The sequence below is a fragment of the Cricetulus griseus genome (assembly GCF_003668045.3).
Source record: "Cricetulus griseus strain 17A/GY chromosome 1 unlocalized genomic scaffold, alternate assembly CriGri-PICRH-1.0 chr1_0, whole genome shotgun sequence".
Taxonomy (NCBI): Eukaryota; Metazoa; Chordata; class Mammalia; order Rodentia; family Cricetidae; genus Cricetulus; species Cricetulus griseus.
In genome coordinates, this window is record NW_023276806.1 from 233511100 (window position 1) to 233536627 (window position 25528).

Consider the following 25528-nt stretch of genomic DNA (forward strand, 5'->3'; position numbering starts at 1 on the left):
GCCCAGCTACCCCACCCACCCCAACTATTCCCTTCTCTCCTCCCTCACCTTCCAGGCAGGCCAGCACAGGCCAGGCCGGGCCGTAGAGCCCCTTCAGGACACAATTCATCCATCCAAATCACGATCGACCTCCCGCCCAGAGGGAAGAGATTCCTTGACCTCCCACCTCTCCTCTCTCACCCCCTGCCCAGCCTTTGGCATGTCCTTTGCCCCTTCCTCACCCCAAAAATACATCGCTTCCCCAGTGCTGGGCCTAAAGGCATGTGCCACCACATCTGGCTTGGCTTTCATTTTTTCTGTTTGTTTATTTTTGAGACAGGGTCTCGAGGAGGGGAGGCTCTAACCAGCCACACAACTGAAGATGGCTAGAGTCAGTGATCCCCCTGCCTCCACCTCCTGAGTGCTGGGATTAAAGATGCACACCTCCAAATTTGTGGTGAACTAGGGTTGGGACCCTGGTATGTACATGCCAGTGGCACACGCTGATAACAGCCGAAGCCTCAGCTCTACGTCAGGTTTTCCTCGTGAGCGACCATCACTGGAGGCTGAGCAGGTCCTTTTATACAGCTTGATTTTCATTTGTGTGTGTGTGTGTGTGTGTGTGTGTGTGTGTGTGTGTGTGTGCGCGCGCACACACACACACACATGAATGCAGGTGCCCCTGGAGGCCTGCTCTCCCGGAGATGGAGTTACAGGTGTCTGCGAGTCACGGGACACAGTTGTTAGGAACTGAACTCCAGTCCTCTAAGAGCAGTTGGCACTCTCTCAGCTGAGGCGTTGGTGGCTCACGCCTTTAATCCCAGCACTCAGGAGGCAGAGACAGGCAGATCTCTGTGAGTTCGAGGCCAGCCTGGTCTACAGAGCGAGTGCCAGGATAGGCTCCAAAGCTACACAGAGAAACCCTGTCTCGAAAAACCAAAAAAAAAAAAAAAAAAAAAAAAAAAAAAAAAAACAACCCTGTTGTGATGCACCTCTGTCCTTCCTCCCTCGCGCACATACTCCAAGGAGTCTGAGTCACAGCCAGTAGGTAGCAGGGTGAATCTGCAGCTTCTCTGATGTCCCCACCCCAGCATGCTGTTCAGGGCCAAGTCACTGCTGAGCCAAAGGGCCCGGATTGCTTCCAGACTTCCTCCCACCTCCTGGCCGCCCAAAGGCCACACAGCAGGTCTGCACTCCTGGCTTCCTTTGCGGGCACTTACCTGCAGTTCCCGGAAGCGGCCAGGCAACCCCGCTGGGTGAGGGAGGACCGAGCTGGAGGTCCAGGAAACACATGGGCATGTGTACAGAAGGCCCTGGCCGCTGACAGGAGCTAGCATGCAGCCTGTGCGCTGTGACAGGCTGGAGTGTGGGGCTGGTCTCACTGAGGGGCAGGGAGAGGTGGATTTTTCTCCCCTCTGCTGCACCCTCACCAGCTGCACAGAGGCAGGAGTGGAGGGGGGGGTGATCGCTGGGTACCGAAAACACCTGGGGGTTGGGGTTGGGGAGCAGCAGCTGTTCTGAGGTGCTGTGTTCTGAGCCGTTCTGAGGTCTATGTGAGCTTGAGCTGACCCCATGCCTGGGCCCTTTCTTTTGTTTCTGGAAGTGCCGGATCCCAGAGCTGAGGAGAGACAGCTCATGACACACAGGGAAGTCAGAGTAAGCAAGCAGATGGCTACATGACCAAAGAGACCCCTTTCCTGGCATTGCAGGAAGGCCAGTGTAACCCTCCTCCCCCAGATCTTCTGCTAGGATCTAATAATCTCAATACAAATGATCTGGTCACCGTTGAGATTCAATAAAACCAAAAAACCCAAACTCCATAGCTGAAAGAGACAAAATAGAGTCCTTTAGATGAAATAATAACGCAGGATATAGTAACCCAAACCCACATGCAGACACAAAGATGGGGTGGAGAGATGGCTCAGTCGTTAGGAACACTGTTTGGACCAAGGTGGTGGCACATGCCTTTGATCCCAACAGATCTGAGTTCGAGGCCATCCTGTTCTACAGAGAGAGTTCTAGGACAGTCAGGGACAGAGAAACCCTGTCTCAAAAACTAAAACCTCAAAACAAAGAATGAAGTGTGCTGACTTACGCCATCAGATGGAAAGGGGTGACAGAGATTTTTTTCCCCCTTAAACTAGGGTCTGGTGCAGCCCAGGCTGGCCTTGAAATCCTAATCCTCCTGCCCTCAGCTCCCAAGGACTGGAAATATACTCCCTTGCTACTATTATTGGCTAAAGTTTTTTGTTTTGTTTTGTTTTCTTGGAGATAGGGTTTCTCTGTGTAGCCCTGGCTGACCTGGAACTGACCCTGTAGATCAGGATGGCCTCAAACTCACGGGCACCAAATCTCATTACAGATGGTTGTGAGCCACCATGTGGTCACTGGGAATTGAACTCAGGACCTTTAGAAGAGCAATCAGTGCTTTTAACCACTGAACCATCTCTCCAGCCCAATACTAATAATTTTTAAGATGCCATGCATATAATCTTCTTAAAAGTGGACATTCTCTGGGGCGGACCATATGTGCCTGTGAAGTCTCAATGCATTTAAAAGGACATGAATCAAACCACGAATTGTACATGGTATGTGCTCTCACCACGGAGGAATGAGATCAGATTAGTAACAGAAGGCGGGCAGCTGGAAAAGTCACAACTATGTGGGAATTAAGTATACTCTTTAGCAAGCTGAGGGTCTAAGAAAAAATTAGGAAGGAAATTAGAAAATAATTTTGGGAGGAATAAAAACAAAAATTTGGCCTGGAGAGACGGCTCATTGGTTACAAGCACTGGCTGCTCTTGCAGAGGACCCAGGCTCAATTTCCAGCACCCATACTGCAGCTCACAACCATCCGTAACTGCAGCTCCAGGGGATCTGACTTCCCTCTGGCCTCCACAGGCACTGGGTACACATATGGTGCACAGACATACATGCAGGCAAACCATAAAATAAAAACAAATAAACTCCAAAGAAAAATGAAACTTACCAAAAAATCTGGAGGGTGGAAGCTCAGAAGCTGGGGAGATTCTGTCTGTCAAAGGCATTAGGGAATGGGGGGAGCGGGTGTGTGTGTGTGTGTGTGTGTGTGTGTGTGTGTGTGTGTGTGTGTGTGTGAGCGTGATGGCTCAGTTGGAAAAATGCCTGCTTTACACCGGTGACCCAAGTTCAGATGCCAGCACTCACGGAGCAGTGTAGACTCTAGATGGTCTGAAATTGCAGTACTGGGGGCCACGTAGACAGGTGGATCCCAGACCGCATTGACCAGCCAGCCCAGGCAAATGGATGAGCTTTGGTTGAATGGGAGAACTTGATTCATTCAGGTATCAAAGAAGACCTGACATCAACCTCCAGCCTTACACACACACACACACACACACACACACACACACACACACGTAATACATATACCACACACACCAAAGGCCACTACAACCCTGAAAGTGAACCAGTGACTCTTTTTCTATACAAAGTTCTTTGTTTTTTTTTCCTCCAAGCACTTCAGGTGAGCTTTGAACTCCTGATCTCCTGCCTCCACCTCCTACCTGCTGGGATGACAGGTGTGTCCCAACACACCCACCTGGGCAGGGACACAGCCTCCAATCACGGGTGCTTGGACACAATGGGTCATTCAGCCCTGCAACAGGAGCTCCTGACACCTGCTAAGCTGAATAAGGCAGTCACAGAAAGACAAGAAGGTCCCTGGCTGTTTGTGTGGCTCAGCAAGAAAGCCCTGGCCTAGCCTGTGTGCAAAAGAGAAAAGAGATAAATCCTCATGGTAGTTAACCTTAGAGATGTGGAGAGGTGGCTGCAGGGACTGGGGGAGGGCCGTGAGGACATCCGGGTTACTGTTACAGTTGCAGTGTTGAGAGATGAAAGCTTTGGAGGCTGGCAGCTCGACATTGAGAGGCATAGAGCTATTAGGTGTTAAAATGGGATTGGAAGATGGCTGATCAGCAAGCTGGAGCACCTGAGTTCATGCCCCCAGCATGCACACAAAAAGCCAGCATGTCTGGGCATGCATGGTGGCACACACCTTTAATCCCTGAACTTGGGACAGGTACGTCTCTGTGATTTCAAGGCCAGCTTGGTCTGCATAGTGAGTTCCAGGTTAGCCAGGGCTGCATAGCAGTATCCTGGTTTTTTGTTTTTGTTTTTTGTTTTTTTTTAAGGATTATTGGGCCAGTGAAATGGCCCAGCAGGTAAAGGCACTTTGATGCCAAGCCTGATGACCTGAATTTGAACCCTAGAATTCACATGGCAGAAGGTGAAAACCAACCCTGAAAACTGTCTTATGATCGTAAGATCATGCATGTACACTCACGGGTACACACATACTCACATAATTAAAAACAGTGAGTAACACACATACTCACATAATTAAAAACAGTGAGTATAGTCTAAAGAGCACAGGCCCATTTTGTAGTTATGATGGCCTCAAAGTTAGTTGCTGGTTGGTCATCAGGGGGTGCAGGGTGGCTAGAATATGGTGTGCTTCTGGCTTCCACATTCCAAGAAAAGTGAAGTCCCAAACCATTCATCGAGTATCTTCCATGGACCAGACTGACTGGTGTGCCACATGCTGGGCATGGGAACAGTGAATCAGGTGTTCATTCCCAGACCTCTGAGGGGTGTTTGTGAGCCATATTCACTAACTTCATGTCCAGGCCAGTGTCATCTTTAGAAAAGACATCATTGTTATTTCAGAGGGCAATAGTATCGAGTTTAAGGTTTGCTTATTTGAGATAGGGTTTCTCTGTGTAGCCCTGGATGTCCTGGAACTCCCTCTGTAGAGCAGGCTGGCCTTGAACTCAGAGCTCTACCTGCCTCTGCCTCCAGAGTGATGAGACTAAAAGTGTGTGCCACCATGTCTAGCTTGGGATTGAGAGTTTTTGTTTTATTATTTTTTGAGTCAGGGTTTCTGTGTAATAGTCCTGGGACTCACTCTGGAGACCAGGCTGGCCTCTAACTCAGCGATCCACCTGCCTCTGCCTCCCAAGTGTTGGGTCTAAAGGCATGCGCTACCATGTCTAAGATTTTATTTTTGAAAGTTATTTGTGTGTGTGTTCATGCGTGCACCTGTGTGAGTCCACGTGCTCCCCTCTGTGGAGGTGTCTGTGGAGGTCATTACTGCAACCTAGCCTCCACAACAGGGCTTACATCTGGTTGTAGCCGTGAAGCTAAATGCTCCTAATTGCTGAGCTACCTTTCCAGCCCTATGTTTTGTTTTTAATCAGTGTATTTGCATGATTTTTTTTTGTTTGTCTTTTGAGACAGGGTTTCTCTGTGGCTTTGGAGGCTGTCCTGGAACTAGCTCTTGTAGACCAGGCTGGTCTCGAACTCACATACATTTGCCTGTGTCTGCCTCCTGAGTGCACCATCACCGCCCAGCCATGATGTCATTTTTTTAACAGCTGCATAATACTCCCTTGTGTAATATACCACATTTTCTTTATCTATTCTTCAGGTGAGGGATAACCAGGATGTTTCCAGTTTCTGGCCATCATGAATAAAGCCACTATGAGCATAGTTGAGCAAGCGTCCTTGTGGTAGCATGGAGTCTTTTGGGTATATGCTCAAGAGTAGTATAGTTCAGTCCTGAGGTAGATTGATTCCCAGTTTTCTGAAGAACTGCCACAGTGACTGTACCTATAAGTTTGCACTTCCACCAGCAATGGAGGCGTGTCCCCTCGGGATGCACAGATCTCCCTGGGAAGGGGAACTAGACCTTGTAGGTGGACTGGGGGGTGTGTAGGGTTGGGAACAGCAGGGACCAGGTTGGGCAGGGAGGGACTAGAATTGTGGAAACCTAGTACAGTGGAAACTTCCTGGAACCCATAAGGGTGACCCTCATGAGCACTCCTAGTAATGAAGGCTACGGAGCCTCAACAGTTATCTTCTGTAACCAGCTAAGACATCCAGTGGCAGGCCGTGGTGGTGCACACCACACCTTTAATCCCAGCACTCGGGAGGCAGAGGCAGGCGGATCTCTGTGAGTTCGAGACCAGCCTGGTCTACAAGAGTGAGTTCCAGGTCAGCCTCCAATGCCACAGAGAAACCTTGTCTCGAAAAACCAAAAAAAAAAAAAAAAAAAAAAAAAAAGACTTTAGCTGAGTGTTGGTGGCGCACGCCTTTAATCCCAGCACTTGGGAGGCAGAGGCAGGAGGATCTCTGAGTTCGAGGCCAGCCTGGTCTACAGAGTGAGTGCCAGGACAGCCTCCAAAGCTACACAGAGAAACCCCGTCTCGAAAAAAACAAAACAAAAAAAGACATCCAGTGGCAGGACTGAGACACCAACCCAGCCACAAAAAGTCCTGCCTGAAGATGTGCTGGGGCAATGGCAGCTCAGAGCTTGTGGGGCATGGCCAACCAATGACTTGGCTATCTTGAGGCCCATGCCCACAAGAGGGATCCCAACACGGCCTGGCTTGACGGGAACGGGAAGCTGGATGGCTCAGAGACCTAGTGTAGACCCAAACACTACTGCCAAGAAAAAATAAAGTTGACTTGCGACATGACTCCTAATGATACTCTGCTGTACTCACAGATCATGCTACAGTTGTCATCAGAGAGGCTTCTTCCAGCAGCTGACTGGAGCAGAGGCAGAGACCACACACACCCAAACACTAGGCACAGCTCAGGGAACCCAGAGGAAGAGGGGGAGGAAGGACTGTAGGAGACAGAAGGGTCAGGGGCCTCACAGAGACTGGTGGTCATCACGGAGCCAGCATGGGTCTGCCCTCAGTCCTGTGTGGTGGTTGTTTAGTTTGGGGTGCTTGTGGGACTCCCAATAGTGGGGATCACTCACTCTCTGCCTGCTCTTGGGACCCTTTCCCTCCTATTGGGTTGCCTCATCCAGCTTTGCCATGGGGGTTTGTGCCTGGCCTCACTGCATCCTGCTATGCCGTGTTTGGTTGATATCCCTGGGAGACCTGCTTTTTTCTGAAGCAATGGATCTGGGGCAGGGGGTGTGGTACTGGAACAGTGGAGGGAGGGGATGCTGTGGTCGGTTGGGATGTATTGTATGAAAGAATAATAAATGAAAACAAAACTAAAAGCCAATCCAGACTCCACGGTGTGGGAACCTGATAGATAAAATAGCTGGTGAGTCATGAGGTCAGCCCCACCCTGCCCCTAAATACTAATGATTACCTATTTGATCTTATCTCTCTTCTTGGTCAGGAGCTCTAGAGATAACCTGAAGCTGAGTCATGGTGTCCCAAGGCAAGAGTTACCTTATAAAAACACATTATCCCAAAGGCCTAGAGACTAGGTATACCCCGTCATCTGAGACACACGGGGGCTCCTAGCCCGCAGGTCTGGGTGGCTAGGCTCACACCACCTCCGGGATCTCACAAGGTGAGTCCCTTGAAGCCGCCACATCTTCCTACATCTAGCGTGTTTCCAGAACCCCATTCCAATCTGTGGCTTGGGGTCGCTTTCCCATTACTGTTCTCTACATCTGAGCCCATGGACCCCTGGTGTGTGTGTGTGGGGTGTGTGTGTGTGTGCAGTGTAGAGCCTTGCCTTGGGCTCACCCTCAGTGAACAGCAGCATTCCAATATGCAGACCTGGCTGCTCCAGATGAGGGAATAACAGAATCTTTCGCAAACTAACCAGATTGCTGGATGGGTGTGTGTACGGGTGTCCAGAAGCACCACATCCAAGCCCCATTTCATCCAGAGTGGCTTCAGGGAGGAGGTGCCCTCAGGGGCGTCCACCTGGCTGCATTCCCAGCCCAGCAGATGACCCACTTCTCTTCTGACAGGAGGACCACAGCTCGGCCTAGAAAAGGCTATTTTGGAACTGGGTCAGGGCATCAGGTGACTTTATAACCACAGGGCCACTGTACATGCGCTAGGATTCCCTCCCCTTTCCTGATTCTCGAGGCTCTTGGCCCTATTAGACAAAGAACCTGTGAATCACAGCCATCTCAAGCCGTCACACCATGGGTCGTGCTTATCAAGGTATTAGGAGCCACAGGGGTTGCCCCTTCTCTTCTCCTTCCCCCATAGGCTCCATGCATCCTAGGCTGGCCTCAATTTACAATGACAATGTCGGATCATTTTTAACTTTTGCAATAGGATCTCTCTACATAGACCCGACTGTCCTGGAACTCACAGAGATCTGCCTGCCTCTCCTCTGAGTTTAAGGGTGTGTGCCACCATGACCAGCAACGTTGGATCCTTGACCTGGTTCCTAGCCCAGAGCTGGCATGAACAGATGGGCACTACCACACCCAGTTTTATGTGGTGCTGTGACTGCATGTTCATCTGCAGGCCAAAAGAGGGCATCAGATTCCATAATAAATAGTTGTGAGCCACCACTTGGGTGCTGGGAATTGAACTCAGGACCTCTGGAAGAGCAGCCAGTGCTCTTAAACGCTGAGCCATCTCTCCAGCCCCCAAATCTCATTTCTTCAGGTGGGCTCCATCAGAGCTTTTCCTTTATTTTGCTTTTATTTGTGACAGAGTTTCTCTGTGTTACAGTCCTGGTTGTTCTGGAACTCGCTTTGTAGACCAGGTTGGTCTTGAACTCACTGAGATCTGCCTGCCTCTGCCTCCCAAGTGCTGGGATTAAAGGCGGCGCCACCACAGGGCCCATCAGTTTTTCAACCCAGTTTTTCTGCATCCAAGGACAGACCAACCTATGGTGGTTTAAGCGATAATGGTCCCCAGCTGGTAGAACTGTTTAGAAAGGATTAGAAGGTGTGGTCTTGTTAGAGGAGGTGTGTTAGCAGGGGTGATCTCTGAGGTTTCAAAACACTAATGCCATTCCTGGTTAGCACCCTCTGCCTGGTACTGACTGATCAAGATATTAAGCTCTCAGCTATTTCTGCCACTTTGAACTTGTGCTGCCACCATGGGCTTTTTTTTGGGGGGGGGTTAAAATAAATCTTTTCGCCAAATGCCACCCGAGCCCTACAGCCACGTGGGCTCTTTCTGCCAGCTGCCCGAGTTCTGCCCACCGAGTTAGGGCCCCAAATAATACACAGAGACTTATATTAGGTACAAATGCTGCATGGCCAATGACTAGGATTTCCCATCTGTTAGCACAGTCTTAATTGTCATAAATCTATATATTTTATAAGACTTATCTAGGATGCCTCATACTGGGATCACATAGTGACTCTGGAGGAAGAGAGAAGGGGCTCACTTCCTTCTTGCCCTTGTTTATATGAGTCTCCCTACCATGTCACTTCCTGAGTGGATCACCACTTCTTTACTACATTTCCCAGAATCCTCCTTGACTCCTAGTCCCGCCTAACTTGCTGCCTCATTGGCCAAACAGTACTTTATTTATCATCTAGTAAGACAAACACATACACAGAAGCACTTCCCCCATCAGGGGGGCTTTGAGAACAGGGTTTCTCTGTGTAGCCCTGGCTGTCCTGGAACTAGCTCTGTAGACCAGGCTGGTCTCGAACTTAGAGATCCACCTGCATCTGCCTCCCGAGTGTTGGGATTAAAGGTGTCCTCCTTGCCCCCCCACACTCCCAATTTACTCAGGAAATCTTGTCTTTTCCCCTTCCTAGGCAGATCCATGTCTGTCTTTCTTGGAGTCCTCTTTGTTACCTAGGTTCTCTGGGGTTGCAGTGTAGACTCTTGAGTCTCTAAAACTGAAAGCCCCAAATAATCCCTTTCTTATATAGTTGCCTTGGTCATGGTTATCTTGTCCCAGCGATAGACAGTGACTAACACAAGGTCCAATATGTTGAGGTTCTGAGATTCAGTGGAGATCTATTGTCTACAGAACGATGGCTGTAGACCAAAACATTTTTCTTTTTAGGCTATTTATCAGGGCTGGAGAGATGGTTGAGAAGTTAAGAGCACTGGCAGCTCTTGCAGAGGTCTTGGGTTCAGTTCCTAGCACCTGCATGGTGGCTCACAGCCATCTATAACTTTGGTTCCAGGGCATCTGATGCCCTCTTCTATCTTCCTTGGCCACTACCTGCACATGGTGTATGTGTGCGTAGTGAACACACAGGTTCGGCAGGTAAAGAGTATTTACTGATCTGCAGAGGACTTAGGTTCAGGTCTCAGGACCCACATGAAATTCACAACTCCCTGTAACTCCACTTCTAGGGGATCCAAAGTCCTCTTCTGGTCTCCAAGGTCACCTAGATACACATACACTCAAACACACACAGATAAAGTAAGGAAAATTTAAAAATCAAAAAACAACGTAAGAACAATGAAAAACCACTTTTTAAAAAATTTATTTAAGGAACACAAAATGCATCTAAATGATTTTTTTTTTTTTGTATTGTTTTGAGACAGGGTCTCACTATATAGGCCTGGCTGTTGTGGAACTCACTGTGTAGACCAGGTTGGCCTAGAACTAGCTCTTGTAGACCAGGCTGGTCTGGAACTCACAGAGATCCACCTGCCTCTGCCTCCTGAGTGCTGGAATTAAAGGAAATACACCCACTACCTCCAGCTTCTAAATGATTTTTTAAAAACCAAAATTTAAGTGTATCATCTGGTCACCCATCATTCTACCCAGTCTAAAGGTGCTTTGAAGACATCTTCTGATTTCCATATGAATTATTTGAAATTATTGAATACAATAACGCATCAAGCCTAGTGGTGCTGGGTACCTCGCCACTTTTGGCTGGAAACCTTGCACACCTTCTCCTGGCACCAGTCTCCTTGGCCCATGGTGCACACTTGGGAGACAGCTGGTGAAGGTCACCCAATTTTCTGAAAAAGAGGTCTCCTGTAAAAAGCCAATGGGCTAACTTGCTAGGCTCAAGTCTTAGCTATGTCCTGTTTCTGCGCTGCAGTCAACAGAACTACAGACATCAGAGTTAGATAAGAACAGTCAGCTCCTGCTCTTTGTGCTTCCTAGGCGAGATCAGGGCTGAAAACATTATTCATGAAAAGAGGCAGAAGTGGAAAGTGTGAAATCTAAGAGGTTTTAGTCACCAGTAAACGAAATTCCTCAAAGCTGAACTCCATCCGTTGCATGTAGAATAAAACTGGAACAGCTTGAAAACAACTTGATTTGTAGGTTTTAAAGTCCTAACTTAACAATGAGACTGTTTTATTAAAACAAACATAAAAACAAACTCATCTAAATGCAACCACCAGTATCCCTAGGGCTACAAGAGTGAGGTTTCCAGGGTTCATAGGCTGTGGAGAAGCAAGTAGCACTCAATCCTGTACACTTCCCGCAGGACTAAAATCCAACTACATGGCTACTTAAGGCTTGCCCTGATCCCATGCCCAGACCTGGAGACTCTGGCTTGATGGACCTGCATGGGAAGCCAGCAACCTTTATAGGACACCAGAACGAAGAGGCTGGGGTACAGAGGGACAGCATCTGCCCATCAAACCTCCAGGTACCCTCACTCTAAGAGGAACTGCCTGCTTCAAACCTCACAGATTTTGCCTTTCAAAACCAAAGCTAAAAAGTAAAAAGTGAAAAATGTTTTTGCATGGTAGAGGAGTGTGAAGTTTCTTCCATAAAGCGCTATATATGCTTACAAACAATTAAAAAAAAAAAAAAAAAAAGAGTAGCTGCGTCAATCTTAGTTGGATGTGGACGTTAGTCCACTCCAGGTCTAGGACAAGAGCAAGCCTCAGTTCTTCACAGCGAGTCAGGGAAAGGAAACAGGAGGCTGAGCAGCAGCACTGAGAGCTAACATACTTTAAAGCGGGGGACAGCGGGAAACAAGCCACTCAATGAGTTCACTCTAATTAGGGAAAGCTAACCCGGAAACTCCCACCTACCACCACCTGATGAGGGTGTTGGAGTAATAACAGACTCTCTGGGTGTGACGGAAAGTTACACTCACAAGAGTCTGAGAAGGGAACCTGGGAAGCCGCTGGACAGGCAGGCAAGTGACCTCTGAGACTCTGCTGTGGACCTGGGGACCCCTCATTTTGGGCTTGTGTTCTCAGCACTGGAGTCAGATCTTCCACCCCTGCCCTGCCTCCCAACAGGAAAGCAGAGATGGTTCCTGCGGGGCTACTGAAGCGCAGATGGAGAGCCCTGAGGCAGCCGGGGCCTTGGGACCATCAAGGGATGCTGTGTAGGACACTGAAATGAGCTGGACTTGAGCTGCTGGCTTGGTCTCTGCACACCAATGGGCTTTTCTGTTCTGTTCCCCGGCGTGTCCCCCTACCCCCACCCCCACCCCTGGGCAGCAGCAGGGTGGTTATTTTGGGAAGCTATTGGTTTTGCCATTTGCTTCCAGAATCCCAGAGACTGTAACAAACCTTACACTAGACACTGTTCAGTCCTGAGTTGGGTGTGAGCCCAGCAAGGAGGGCCGAGTTCATTAGGACTCTCTTCCCTCCTTGGCGTGGCGTCATACATGGCCTTCAGCCTTTCCTTCTTCCATGGCCTGCCTCTCGGATCTTTTACAGGCCTCTCCTTCTACAGTCTTCTTGCTCATTGCTTTGCTGGCTGCTTCCTGGGGGTTAAAGGAGGAGGTGAAATTAGCCTCTGTCCTCCTAAGATGGTTTAATCCAGTCTACAATAAATGTGTCTGCTAGTATTTGGGACGCACAGTTGGTAAGTGGGGGTGGTGGCATGCAACAGAAGAGCTTGCTATCTGAGGTGGCTGTTGAATCATTAAGGCTTGTGGTGGTGGAAGCTGGGGCTCAGGGACAGACTTGGGAGCAGAGAATGTCTGTAGGGCAAGAAGCTGACCTGTCTTCAGGTACACCTACTGCCAGCTTGGCATTCAAACAGATGGCAGTGTACAGTAAAGAGCACTGTGTGGGGCTGCAGTGACACCCGTTTCCAAGCCAAGCTGGATATCTTACCCAGGAAGTATTACTTGGGAAAAAAAAATACTGATAGCTGTCCTGGAACACACACTGTAGACTAGGTTGGCCTCCAACTCACAGGGATCCATTTGCCTTTGCCTCCCAAGTGCTAGGATTAAAGGCACGCTGAATTTATTAATATTTTAAATAACAAGCTAACTTGGTTTGGTGACAGATGCCTGAAATCCCTGAACTCCTGAGGCAGAGGCAGGAGGATCTCTGAGATGAAGCTAGCCTGGTCTACAGTCTTCTATGTCTCAGGAGTTAGCCTCCCCACCTCTTTGTGGACAAGCAGGGCCTCAGCTGGAGCCCTACCAAACCTGTGCATCCTCAGCAGCCTCTGGCCACACCCAAGTCTCTTCCTTAGCCTTGTTTCTCTTAGGCTGGCAACCCAGCCTTGTCCCCTCCGCTGGGTTAGCTCAGCTCCTCATCTGCCTGGGGTCGGGGCTGCGCACGCGCACCTTTGCATCCCGCTCCGCGAACTTGGTGAACATATTGGCGTACACCCTGCGGTCTCGCTCATTGTGCTCCTTGGCTTTCTTCTGGCACATGGAGATCTGCAGTCTCGCGGCCTTATTCTGAGGGTTAACCGCCAACACTTTCTCAAAGTCACCTTTGGCGGACTCAAACTCGTTCATAAGCAGCTGGGCTTCACCCCTTCTGTACAAGCCTTTCTCATTGGCGCTGTCCAGTCCGAGGGCCTAGAACAGAGAGACGCCCACAGTTTAGGAGGGATGGCTGTAAGTCTTCTCACTTGAGGGCAGTGAAGAAGAGCTTCAGGAAATAGTGTGCAGTTCAAGGGTGACAGGTGAGAGATGCAATTACACCCCAAAGAAGCATGCGTGTGTACAGGGATGACAAGATAATCAAGTGTTTTAATAGAAAATGCCTCCCCAAAGTGCATGTGTTGAAGCCGGATCCCTAGATGGTGTTGGGAGGTCTGACTGGCCCTGAGGACCCTTTATCAGTGAGACTGTACTGAACAGGGTTGTAAGGGATTAGAGCATTGGTTCCCAACCAGGGGATCACCGCCCCCCCCTGCAGGGGTCACATATCGGCTATCCTGAATATCAGATATTTACAATTCATAACTGTAGCAAAGTTATGAAATAGCAATGAAATATTTTTACGACTGGTGGTTACCACAACATGAGGAACTGTATTAAAGGGTTGTAGCATTGGGAAGGTTGAGAACCACTGGACTGACTAGAGGAAGGTCAAAGGGGTGTGAAGTTTTTGTTTTGTTTTGTTTCGTTTTGAGACAGGGTCTCACTATGTAGCTCTGGCTGTCCTGGAACTCAGTATATAGACCAGGCTGGCCTCAGATTCATGGAGCTCCACCTGGCCTTGCTTCCTGAATGCTGGGATTAAAGGTGTGCTTTTGAAAGGTACGCCTTGTCCCTGGGTCTCTGTGTCCTGGCTTCTATAAAAGCAAGCGACTCTTCTCTGCCATGCCCTTCTGCTTCCATTTCTGCCCACAGCAATACTGTCAGCCAGACATGGACTGAACCCTTTGAACTAAGTGTCAGACAAAGAGCCCTACCCTAACTCATATGTATGTTCATGCATATGCAGGCCAGATGTCAGTCTTCAGGAACTGAGAATGCTGATAGGCTAGGGTGGCTGGCCAGTGAGCCCTGGAGATCTGCTCCACCAACACTGGGATAACAAGCATGGGTGGTCTGGAATTATTATGATTTTTTTTGGTACATGTATTTTGCCTGCATGTATGTATGTATGTATGTATGAGCACTGACTCTACACCAGTGGAAGGCAGAACAGGGTATTAGGATCCCCTGGAACTGGAGTTACAGAGAGCTGTGAGCCACCATGTGAGTGCTGGTAATGGGGCCTGGGTCCTCTGGAAGAGCAGCAGGTGCCTTAGCCACTGAGCCACTCTCTAGCCCCCATGCACAGCTTTTATGCGGGTGCCAAGGATCAAACTCAGGGCCTCACGCTTGTGTGACAGGCACTTTACCCACCTAAAACTTTAAGTGCTCCTATCTCTGGCACTTGTAGGAATTTATCCTGTGCAAACACCCCAAAAACATGCGACGAGAAACACTGAATGCATCACATTCTCTTCTAACTTTTAAAATTACTCTGAACCTTCTAATAACAAAAGCAAACTCTGAAGATCTTGCAGTGAGGACGAATTAAAGTAAAACCACCACACCTTCACACATCTGATCTTACAACGAGTCTTTTAATCCTAACCCTGATGAGGGAGAGCAGTGAGTGCAGTCATCCGACAGGGAAGGGAATTATGTCCAGATCTTTCTCTAGTCAGCTTTAAGTTCATTTTTTTGTATGTATTATGCATAAGTGTATGGATGTACATTCATCTGTGTACGTACACACACACACACACACACACACACACACACACAGAGGCCAAAGGACAAGTATCTTCTTCTATTACTTTCTCCCTTACTCCTTTTGAGGCAAGGTCTCTCCCTGAACCCGGAGCTCACAACTTTGAGGGACGCCAGCAGTTAACACACCTTCCTGATCCTCCTATTTCCCATCTACTGGGTGTTCCCTTCCTGTGGGTTAGGCCAGGCTTACTACTGCGTTGGATCCTCAGGACCTGGACGGTGGAAGAACTCCTCAAGTTGCCCATATGTGCACCATGGCGTCTACACAGCACCTATCTGCACATAATGAATGTTTACAGAATGGAGCAGGAGGGCTGGGGAAGAATAAGGCCTGTGACCCAAGCTCCAGGGATCAGATCTCTCTCCTGGCCCCCAGGAGCACCTGTGTGCACACAAGCACATTCCCACACACAGATAGCATGCATGTACAAATATTTAAAAAACGTAAAGTGTATCTTTAAAAAAATGGCTTTGAGAGACAAAGCTGATGGAAATTCTATGGCTGGAATTTCTTGTATGCTTGAATTCTGAGCAGCTTTGTAACATCTCTGTATTTAAAAAAAAGCACAAAATTGTCAGGCGGTGGTGGTACACAACTTTAGTCCCAGCACCCGGAGACAGAGGCAGGTGGATCTCTGAGTTGGCAGCCAGTGTGGTTTACAGAGTGAGTTCCAGGACAGCCAGGGCTGTTACACAGAGAAACCCTGTGTAATGAAAAACAAACAAACAAAAAGCTTTCTTTCATAAGAGTTGTCTTGGCCATGGTGTCTCTTCATGGCAACAGGACAGTTATAACTGTTATAACTGTCTTCAGGCCCACCTGTAAGATACACTCACTCAATGGTAGTTTTTACTTATGCTGTAACATATACTGTTCCATATTAACTAGAATAGAAAACTGTCAAGGCGGTACTCACGGCAAACCGCTGCCACTCGTAGCAATGGATCAGAGCACAAATGCAAAACTGTGAGGGCTGCTGAGATGCTCCACCGCCCCTTAAATTACATTTGTGTTTTCAGTGGCTGAAGACCTAAGAAACTCAGACTAAATTTGCTCCATTAAACAGGAACCCAAGGGCTGGGGATATGGCTTAGTGGTAGAGTATTTGTCCAGTGTGCACAAGGCACAATCCCCAGCAGGGCAAACAAAACAAACAAAACAAAACAAAAAGTGGAACTCCCAGAGTTCTTTCTCTACTATGATGCTCAAAACCAGTGTAAGACCACAGGTGAAAACTGTCATCAATTCTATGAAAAATTATATGTAAAATGCTAGATAGAAATAGTCCATGTCTAGCCCAATCCTCTGGGTGTCCCAGCTCATGCCGAGCATAGAGGACACTGCCTGAGGGCAACAGAAGCTCCCCAGGGACAGAGGGTGGGGTGCGGACCACCCAAGTGCACATCACGGGGCCACCCACCTTGTCGCAGCACTCCACAGCTTTGGTGTACTCTCTGAGCTTCAGGTAGCACATGGCCAGGTTTAGGAAGGCCGCCAGCAGGAAGGATTCAGAGGCTTTTGACTCCTTGTCTGATAGGCCGTACTCCATCTCCAGCCAGGACACAATCTTCCCGTACTGAATCACAGCCTGCATGTACTTGCCTCCCTGGGAGAAAAAGGCCAGTGATGACTCGTATTGTGCTCAGGAAAGGATGTAACACAGCGCGAGCATGGCCTGCCTTGGCTGGGTCCTCACATGGAACAGGCTTGCATGACAACCCGCTCTGTGTCCTTGAATTATACGGCCTCAGCTCCCCTGTGGAAGCTCTGCTGGTCTGTGAGGTAGCCTGTGTGTGTAGCAGGCTGACACACGGCATGCTGTTTCTTGGCATTATTCCAGCCTGGCAGCAGGTGGTTACACCATTTGAAGCCAATATTCAACAGTCTTTCAAAGGATGGCAAGCCGTATGGCTTATGGAAGGCGGGGGTGACTTTTCTCTCTTCTCCTGGCATTCAGCATTGCATAGTAAATACTGCAATATGGTAACGTAGTCACCAGACAGCAAGCCTGGGCTCTCTGAAGCAGACTGCAAGTCCTCGGCTCTCATGAGTAGTGTGAGAGTAGCACCAGCCAACACAGGCAAAGCTGCAGCAGCATGGCTGCGTCCTGGTGGTGTCTGTGCACCGGTGTGGCTGCATCCTGGCTTCATTGTACTTCTAAGAGTAAGCAGTGGGCCAGAGTACAGCATACAGCTTATACTGTGTACAGTATAAGCAAGCTTGAACAGCAAAATCAATGTGTGAGAAAGCTGGTCTACTCTTATTTGCCCTATTCCACCCCCTCTGCAGTACTAAGGACTGAACCCAGGGCCGCATGTATACTATAAGCACTGTACCCATTATACCGCCAAACCCTCATTTTTATTTCAGACAGATAGGACCTTGCTAAGTTGTCAAGGCCGGCCTAAAACTTGTGGTCCTCCTGCCTCAGTTTCCAGAGCAGTGGTTCTCAATTTTCCTAATGCTGTGACCTGCTAGGGGTCAACCAACAGGTGAGACCCGCTGTTCCAGAGTAAGTGGAATCACAGACATGGGCCAGCACACCCCCTGGCCCTGCTTACTAATGTGTACGCTACTGAATGAATAAGAAACTGCGGTGGAGACCACGTGCTCACTGCTGTAATAACGCAACTTCATGTTGTGGAGTGGCCGTTGGGAATCAGGTTAGGACTCTTCTCTGCAGCAGGCAAGTACAAGCCTGAGTACAGAGGACACGTTCTATCAGATGGCAGAGGGCAGCACACTGCAGGATACGAAACCCAATGTTTACACACTGCACACTGCTGAGACCGGCAGGAGGACTGCCTGTACTCATAGCAGTGAGTCCTGGCCCCCAGGCACAACCAGCCAGCCTCAGACACACTTCCTTCTCATGGAGCACTAGGGGGCGCAAGACACCTGCACACAGCAGGGAGTCCCCAGCCTTCACAGGCCACCTATGCTTAACAATGACTTGCAGAACTAGACGAGGTTAGTCATTTCCTGCTTCTCTTCTCATGAGTGTTCAGAGGTTGAAAGGAAGTTTCAACACCAGTCTAAATAGCACAACTCAGTCCTGCTTTGCCCACAGCTGTTAACCAAGCTTGCAGGTCAATAAAATGTGCAGATGTTTTGAAATACAGGTCAGCAGTGCGGCCCATCTCTGCAGTCACCCACACTTCTGCATGCTGGGTGCGGCACATGTCAAGTCAGACACCCTGGGAAGATGGACTGCTGAGAGCAGCAGGCAGGCAGGCAGGCAGGCAGGCAGGCAGAACGAAAGCTGTCCTGAGCATTGAAAAGGGAACTCGTACAGGAGGCAGCCTACCAACACTTCCAAAACCCACAGCTCCAGCTAGCATCACCACTGTGACCTTCACCTATAATTAGGAAGGGTGCCTCTAGGACGTCAATGGTACAAAATGTCCAGAGACGGTCTGGGGTAAGTCTTAGGTCACTGGTTTTGAACCTTTCATTAATTTTCCCCTAACAGAAAGATCTTGTCTATCAAATTACATGTTAAGAATAATATGTTCCATATGTGTGACTGATGATCCAGATTTTATCCAGATTGGTAATTTTAGGAAGATTCAAAACATGTTGAAATATACGTATCATCACTGTAATGCTCCCAAGAAACACCAGTAAGGGATCTGAATCACATGAAAACCAAAGGTCGAATTTTCCAGATTTCCCAACTGAGAGCTCATATCTGTCTGTATTCTGATTCATACTTTATTCTTTTTTATTTTAGCAACTGTTAGAATAAACAAATGGATGTATATTATTAAAATCTCTAGATTTCGCCCACAGTGAAGACGTGCTTTAAAATGACTGCCCACAGGGCTGGAGAGATGGCTCAGAGGTTAAGAGCACTGACTGCTCTTCCAGAGGTCCTGAGTTCAATTCCCAGCAACCACACGGTGGCTCACAACCATCTATAACGAGATCTGGTGCCCTCTTCTGTGTGCAGATAGACATGGAAGCAGAATGTTGTATACATAATAAATAAATAAAATCTTTTAAAAAAGTACTTTAAAAAATGACTACCTAGTATCACTTACAATAAACAAAACTCATCCACACCATATGCAGTGCACAATCACTGAGATGGTCCCATGACCCAACACTGGTCTCAAATGGAGAACAGATGAACTGCCTCCCGCTAAACAAAAAGCCCAGTGGTCTTTACTGTCTCTGCCAGTTATCCCACTTGGTTCCCACCTGCAGATAAGGTGGTAGAGGCGGCAGTGCCATGTGACAGAAAGGGGCCCATGAAGACCTGACTCAGACCTGTGCTTCACAGAGTCATGAAAACAAACCACCAAAAAACAAAAAAAACCAAACAAACAAAAAAGAATCTTCTTTAACAAGTAAATAAACCAATGGATAGCTCTTTCTCTCCCTCCACACCCCCTTTCTCAAGACTGCAGTTACAAGAAAAAAAATCCAAGAACACGTGTGTGTGTGTGTGTGTGTGTGTGTGTGTGTGTGTGTGTGTGTGTGTGAGAGAGAGAGAGAGAGAGGGGGGGGGTGTGTGTGTCTCACTATGTAGCCCCGATTGGTTGGAATTTGCTATGCAGACCTGTCCTTGAACTCACAGAGATCCATTTGTCTCTGCTTCTGGAGCGCTGGGATTAAAGACGTGTACCACCACAGCTGGCTGCAGGCTTCAACCTCTTTACTACAAGGCAGGGAACTGAATCAGCTGCTTCCAACAGCATCACCTAGCCCAGGAGAACACATCCATTTTTGAATTCTCAACACTAAGTCTTCACTTGGTGTGCAGAGATACACATTTGGGAGTGGGCTGGCAACAAGCTGTATGGCACTCTGAAATCTCCTTTCTTGCACCTGGGATTAGAATCTATGGGATAAAGCACTGGCTCCTAGGTCCCACGGAGAGGGCTCTGGGGAAGCAGCTGTCATGTAGGGCAGCTGTAAGTAGTATCACCATGGCCAGTGCAAGGTTCAGTGCCCTCTCCCCACCAGGTTCTTAAATGCGCTGTGCTGAGCATCCCTGGATGCTGAGTCATCCATGCCAGTCTCCAGAGTTTTCCTGGTACCCAGCCAGCACCATTAGTGGCATCTTTATTTTGTTGTTCAGTTACAGCAGCAGTGATGTATTTCTAGATAAAACTTATCAAACAAGGTGGGCAGTGGTGGTAGACTCCTTGAATCCCAGCACCTTGGAGGCAGAGGCAGGTGGATCTCATGAGTTCCAGGACAGCCTCGTCTGCAGAGCAAGTTCCAGGACAGCCAGGGCTACACAGAGAAATCCTGTCTTAAACGACAACAACAATCCCCCAAACTTATCAAATATTAAAGATCTATTTTGAGGATACTGGCTGTGAAAACTGCTGTTCCAATTTAGAGTGCAAAGGTAATTCATATTTCTTATTTTTTATTAAAGATTTATTTATTACGTATACAGGATTCTGCCTCCATGTATGCCTGCAGGCCAGAAGAGGGCACCAGATTCCATTATACATGGCTGTGAGCCGCCATGTGGTTGTGGGAGTTGAACTCAGGACCTCTGGAAGAGCAGTTAGTTAGTGCTCTTACTGTTGAGCCATCTCTCCAGCCCCAGTAATTCCTATTTCAAGTGGAAACCATAATGAGAACAACCAGGGCCTTCTTGGGTTGTGCTTACATGAAAACAAGTGCAGTGCAGTAATGCAGGGGGAGGGGGTCACCCAGCGTGGTTTGAAGACTCTGCATGTTGTTTCCTGTCACAGGTCCTAGTGAACTTGAGGAGTGGGAGGAAGCGTGGAGCCCACTCCTGTGAACTCTGACTATCACAACCTCTCTCCATCCTTTCTCTTCACACCCACTGCACACTAACGATGGACCAACCGGGATGCACCATCAGGCCTTGAGTGGTACGGATGCAGGTGAGCAGGCCAGGTGAGGTCTGCTCATGGCATAAAGGTGAGGTGCCTGAGTTACTGCCTTCACACTAGCGCGCTCTTCTCACAGATCCTTACACTGAGGACAGCAGGAAAGCGTGGAAACTGAGGGTTACCAGCACGGCACATGGACACTGAGCAACAGTGGGGCAGGGACAGGGTTTACAGGGACTCACACACCTTGAAGTACACCGTTCCCTTCTCTTTGACAATGGCAGCCTGCTCCAGTTTTTCTTTGGTGTCCATCTCCCAGGATTCTTTGGCCTGTGTACAGATTTGTGGCATTAGTTAGATGAGCAGGAGGACACACACCACTTGATGCCTACAGATCAAACACCAGCTACTTCTAGAAGATACCCAAACTCAAGACACCGGCAGGCGGCTGGGTGGTGGTAGCGCACGCCTTTAATCCCAGCACTCGGGAGGCAGAGGCAGGTGGATCTGTGTGAGTTTGAGTCCAGCCTGGTCTACAAGAGCTAGTTCCAGGACAGCCTCTAAAGCCACAGAGAAACCCTGTCTCGAAAAACAAGACACTGGCAGGCAGCACCGTGTGCTGCTGCGGAGCCACCACCGGGCCAGTGGTCTAGGTGCCACTTTAAGAACATGAGCCGTGGTTCCCAAGCTGTGGTCTGACCAAGCAAAGCTGTCCAAGGAGAATGGGCAAAGCACAGCAAGAGCATCAGAGCCGAGCCGAGCCGAGCGCTCTGAAGGACTGCACTGTAGAACGACAAAGCTGGCCTCCCGAGGCCTCCTCACTTCTGCTTCTGCCAAGTCTGTTTTCCAGCTCTCAATCAGGATCATTACTTATGGTCCAGGCCAAGCTGTACATGCACAGAGAACTTTTTAAATTCCAGGTCAGGCATTGTCTCATCACTCACGACCAGATGGATTATAGTCTCTACCAGTATCAGCTTGCAGGTGTGCACTTGGGCAATGTCTTTTCTTTTTTTTCCAGGCTGGCCTCCACCTTACAATGTAGACAAGGATGACCTTGAACTTGTGACCCTCCTGCCAACACCTCCCAAGCGCTGGGATTACACCTCAATGATGCCTTTCCTTGGGGGCTTTTCAGCAAAATATGACTAGGAAAACGGGAGCTCATGTGGAAACATCACTGCAGAGCTGAGCATAAATGACTCCACCCTCACCTGGGGCAGCTTGTATCATGTGCACCCTATTCTCCACAACTGTCCATGCAGGTCTAGAAGCAACAGCTCTGGGGCTGTCATTCAGTGAGACAGTGCTTGTTCTGTGTACTTGAGTCCATGGGTTTAAAAAAAAAGAAAGATCCATATAACTGCTGGAGTTAAGATCACAGAGTCCAGTAGAATAACCAAAGTCTTTCAGGAAATGCAATAGGAGTGATTGGCTCTATTTAGTACATATGGATTAGAAAGTTCAAGTGGAGGGCTGGAGATGGCTCAGCAGCTAAGAGCACTGGCTGCTCTTCCAGAGGACCTGAGTTCAATTCCCAGCACCTACAAGGCAGCTCACAACTGTCTGTACCTCCAGCTCCAGGAGAGCTGACCCTCTCTCATGGACACACAGGCAGAAGAGACACTAATGCACAGAAAATAAAAATAAATCTCAAATACAAGAAAGGAAGAAAGAAAGTTAATTCAAGTGGAGTCAGGTGAGCAATGGTGGCACACGCCTTTAATCCCAGCACTTGGGAGGCAGAGGTAGGAGGATCTCTATGAGTTTGAGGCCAGCCTGGTCTATAGAGCGAGTTCCAGGACAGCCAATAAATACATATTATACCATGTGAACAACAAATATTGCTAGTGTATGAACCTGTGTAAAGACCACAGGTCAATTTAGGTGTCTTTCTCTATCACTCCCCACCTATTTAAAAAAACAAAACTACTTTTACTTATTTTTTCAACATATATTTCCTTTGTCTCCTTCCTTCTCCCTAGATTTATTTATCATGTATACAGTGTTCTGTCTTCATGTATCCATTACAGGAGGTTGCTGGGAATTGAACTGAGGACCTTTGGAAGAGCAGCCAATGTTCTCAACCTCGGAGCCATCTCTCCAGCCCTTTGTCTCTTTTCTAAAACTACACTGATTTTATTTATTATTACGTGTGTGTGTGTGTGTGTGGGGGGGGGGTGTCAGAGGACAACCCTGCAGAGTCAGTTCTCTCCTGCGTGGGTTTTAGAGACAAACTCAGGTTGTTGGGTTTTGTGGCTTTTACCCATGAAGGCATCTTGTCAGATCTTCACTTAACTTTTTGAGACAGGTGTCTTACTAAAGTTGGAGCAAACTGATTGGCCAGGCTGGCTGGCCAGCAAGTCCCAGGGATCCTGCTGCCTGCGGCAGTCTTGGGGTCATTGGCACATGCCTCCATGTCCGGCTTTTCACATGGGTGTTAGAGATCTGAACACATGTCTTCATGGTTACCCAGTGCTCTCTTTTTATTTTTTTTGCACAGGAGTGGTGGCAGTGGTGACAGGGTCATGCTAGGTAGCACAGGCTGGCCTGAGACAGGTGATCCTTCTGCTTTAGCCTTTAGAGCAATGGGATTCTAAGTGCACACCACCATGTCTGGCTTCTGACATGGTTCCCAAAACGTCACAGGCCTCCCTCCCCTGTAGGTCCACCCAGTGACGCGCACAGACACACTTGTGGAGTGGTGGCAGCATGAGCTGGGTTCTTCAGAAAGCAGGGAGGGAAGGTAGCAGGACCTCTATAAAAAGGACAGCAAAGCTAAAGGCCTTGACAATCATGTGCTAAAGATGCTTTTCTCCCTCTTAGTAATAAAAGCCCACGAAGAGACCAGTACTGAGCCTGGAGGCCTTCAAAAGAGGTCACCCCCAAAAAGCAATGGCATGATGAGAGCACGTGTGTTGGGGGATGATGCTGGAATAGGAGAACACTGCTTTCTTCTCCCAAACGCACAGGCCAACAAGGTGTCGATCCCCTTTCGGAACCTAGTATAAGATGGAAGGGCACATTTCTAGAGAAACTTGGTGTATAGAAATGGGGGCTGTGGCAGCATGGGAATACAAGGTTAATAAAAATGGCAGTCCTTGAGGAGCTCAAGGAAGGGTGGGATGTTGGTCACTTGGAGACTGCCTACTTAGCTTACAGGGATGCGGTGTGTCTGCCCAGTAGAGGCAGCTGTAACCTACAGAGGTAGCCATGGGTTGGAAGTCAGTCCAAGGAGGCCATGGCAGATTCCCTCTCTTCTGTTCTGGGACGAGGGCACAAACAGCTGGGTAGCAGGTTTCTTTCTTGTCAGTCGCAGCCTGCTGGCCTGAGGCTGAGACCTTGGGATCATAACCTGGAGCCCCAGCAGAGGCCTCTGTGTGACTCCTGTGAAGCGTACAGTCCGTTCAGCACTGGGAAGCTGCACCCCAACTCCCCCAAGGAGCAGCTTGGCAGTACGTGAACTTTTTTGTCCTCAACCCAGGAAAAAAAGTACAAAAAGAACAAGCCTAGGAACAAATAAGGGAACAAGTCTTGGATTCTACCCAAAAGTTAAAAAAAAAAAAAAAAGGCTGACACACAGGAACAAAATAACACCAGGTCCTCTTATATATCCACTGTGTTATGTCAGCTTTCCCATGCTCTAAGCAGAAATGGGTGGGGTGGGGCTCGAAGGAATCACGGTAAAGAGAAGCAATCACAGAAACAAACAGCACTTAGTTAAACCACCGAACACACAGCACGGGAAGGGCATGGGAAGAAATCCACCACAGTTTTAGAGAAGCTGGACTTCCTCACCTTTTCGAAGCTCTTAAGTGTGACTTCATACATAAGCTCAGCATTGGGTTCAATGCCAAATTTAGGCTTCCCTGCCTCTCCAAAACCGTATCTGAAATAGAGAGTAAGAGACAAGACTTTAAAAGAACTGGAGTGCTTCCAGGCACTTCTTGGTGTTCTGAGGCACAGAATTAGCCTGCTGTGTATCAGAGACCAGAGACACAGCAGAGACTGAAGGAGAAACACCCCACACTTTAGTGCTGTGCTCTCTTAGACTTGGCTGCATCTGTTCCCCCCCCCTCTGTACTACCTATCTGGGAGAGCCTGCTTGATATGCTTTTTAATATTGATGTCTTTTCCTCTGTGTGATTTTAGACTTAATTCTTTCCTTTTTTGCTATAAGGAATTTCTCCCTCGAAGCTTTATGGCAGAAAGGACGTTAAGAGCCCTGGACTATGCTCATTGGTGAAATCAATAGCTCTGTTTTAATGACTGTAACATTTTTGTTACTATTATTACCGCTTGTTGCTGATCTTTGGCAGTTTCACACTTGTATAGAACCAATTTGTCATTTTACTCCAACCCCTCCTCTCTCACTGGAACCTTTCCCCCACCATGTCCCCTCCTACTTGATGTCTGAGTTTCCCAAGGACTCTGTTTTAGAACGAGCTTCTCACTCGAAGCATCGCTGCCTTCTGACAGCACTTCCTCCAATCAGATAAGCCACGGGGCAGGACATAGGCAAAGAAAACAGCTCCTAAAGAGTTAAAAGGCACACCACAGCCAGCAGCC

The 25528-nt window shown here is 48.4% G+C and overlaps 1 protein-coding gene across 2 annotated transcripts in view; it reads right to left on the minus strand.

Annotated features, from left to right (window-relative positions):
* Window positions 1-10883: 10883 nt before the first annotated feature.
* Fkbp5 (FKBP prolyl isomerase 5) overlaps window positions 10884-25528 on the minus strand; it is an 83797-nt gene continuing 69152 nt past the window's right edge. For both annotated transcript variants that reach the window (XM_027389041.2, XM_027389040.2), the window contains exons 7-11: window positions 24758-24848; window positions 21206-21289; window positions 16558-16743; window positions 13220-13459; window positions 10884-12400 (exon numbers count right to left, since the gene is read on the minus strand). In XM_027389041.2, coding sequence (XP_027244842.1) covers window positions 12296-12400; window positions 13220-13459; window positions 16558-16743; window positions 21206-21289; window positions 24758-24848 — 706 coding nt within the window. In that variant the 3' untranslated portion in view covers window positions 10884-12295. The remainder of the gene's footprint in view (window positions 12401-13219; window positions 13460-16557; window positions 16744-21205; window positions 21290-24757; window positions 24849-25528) is intronic.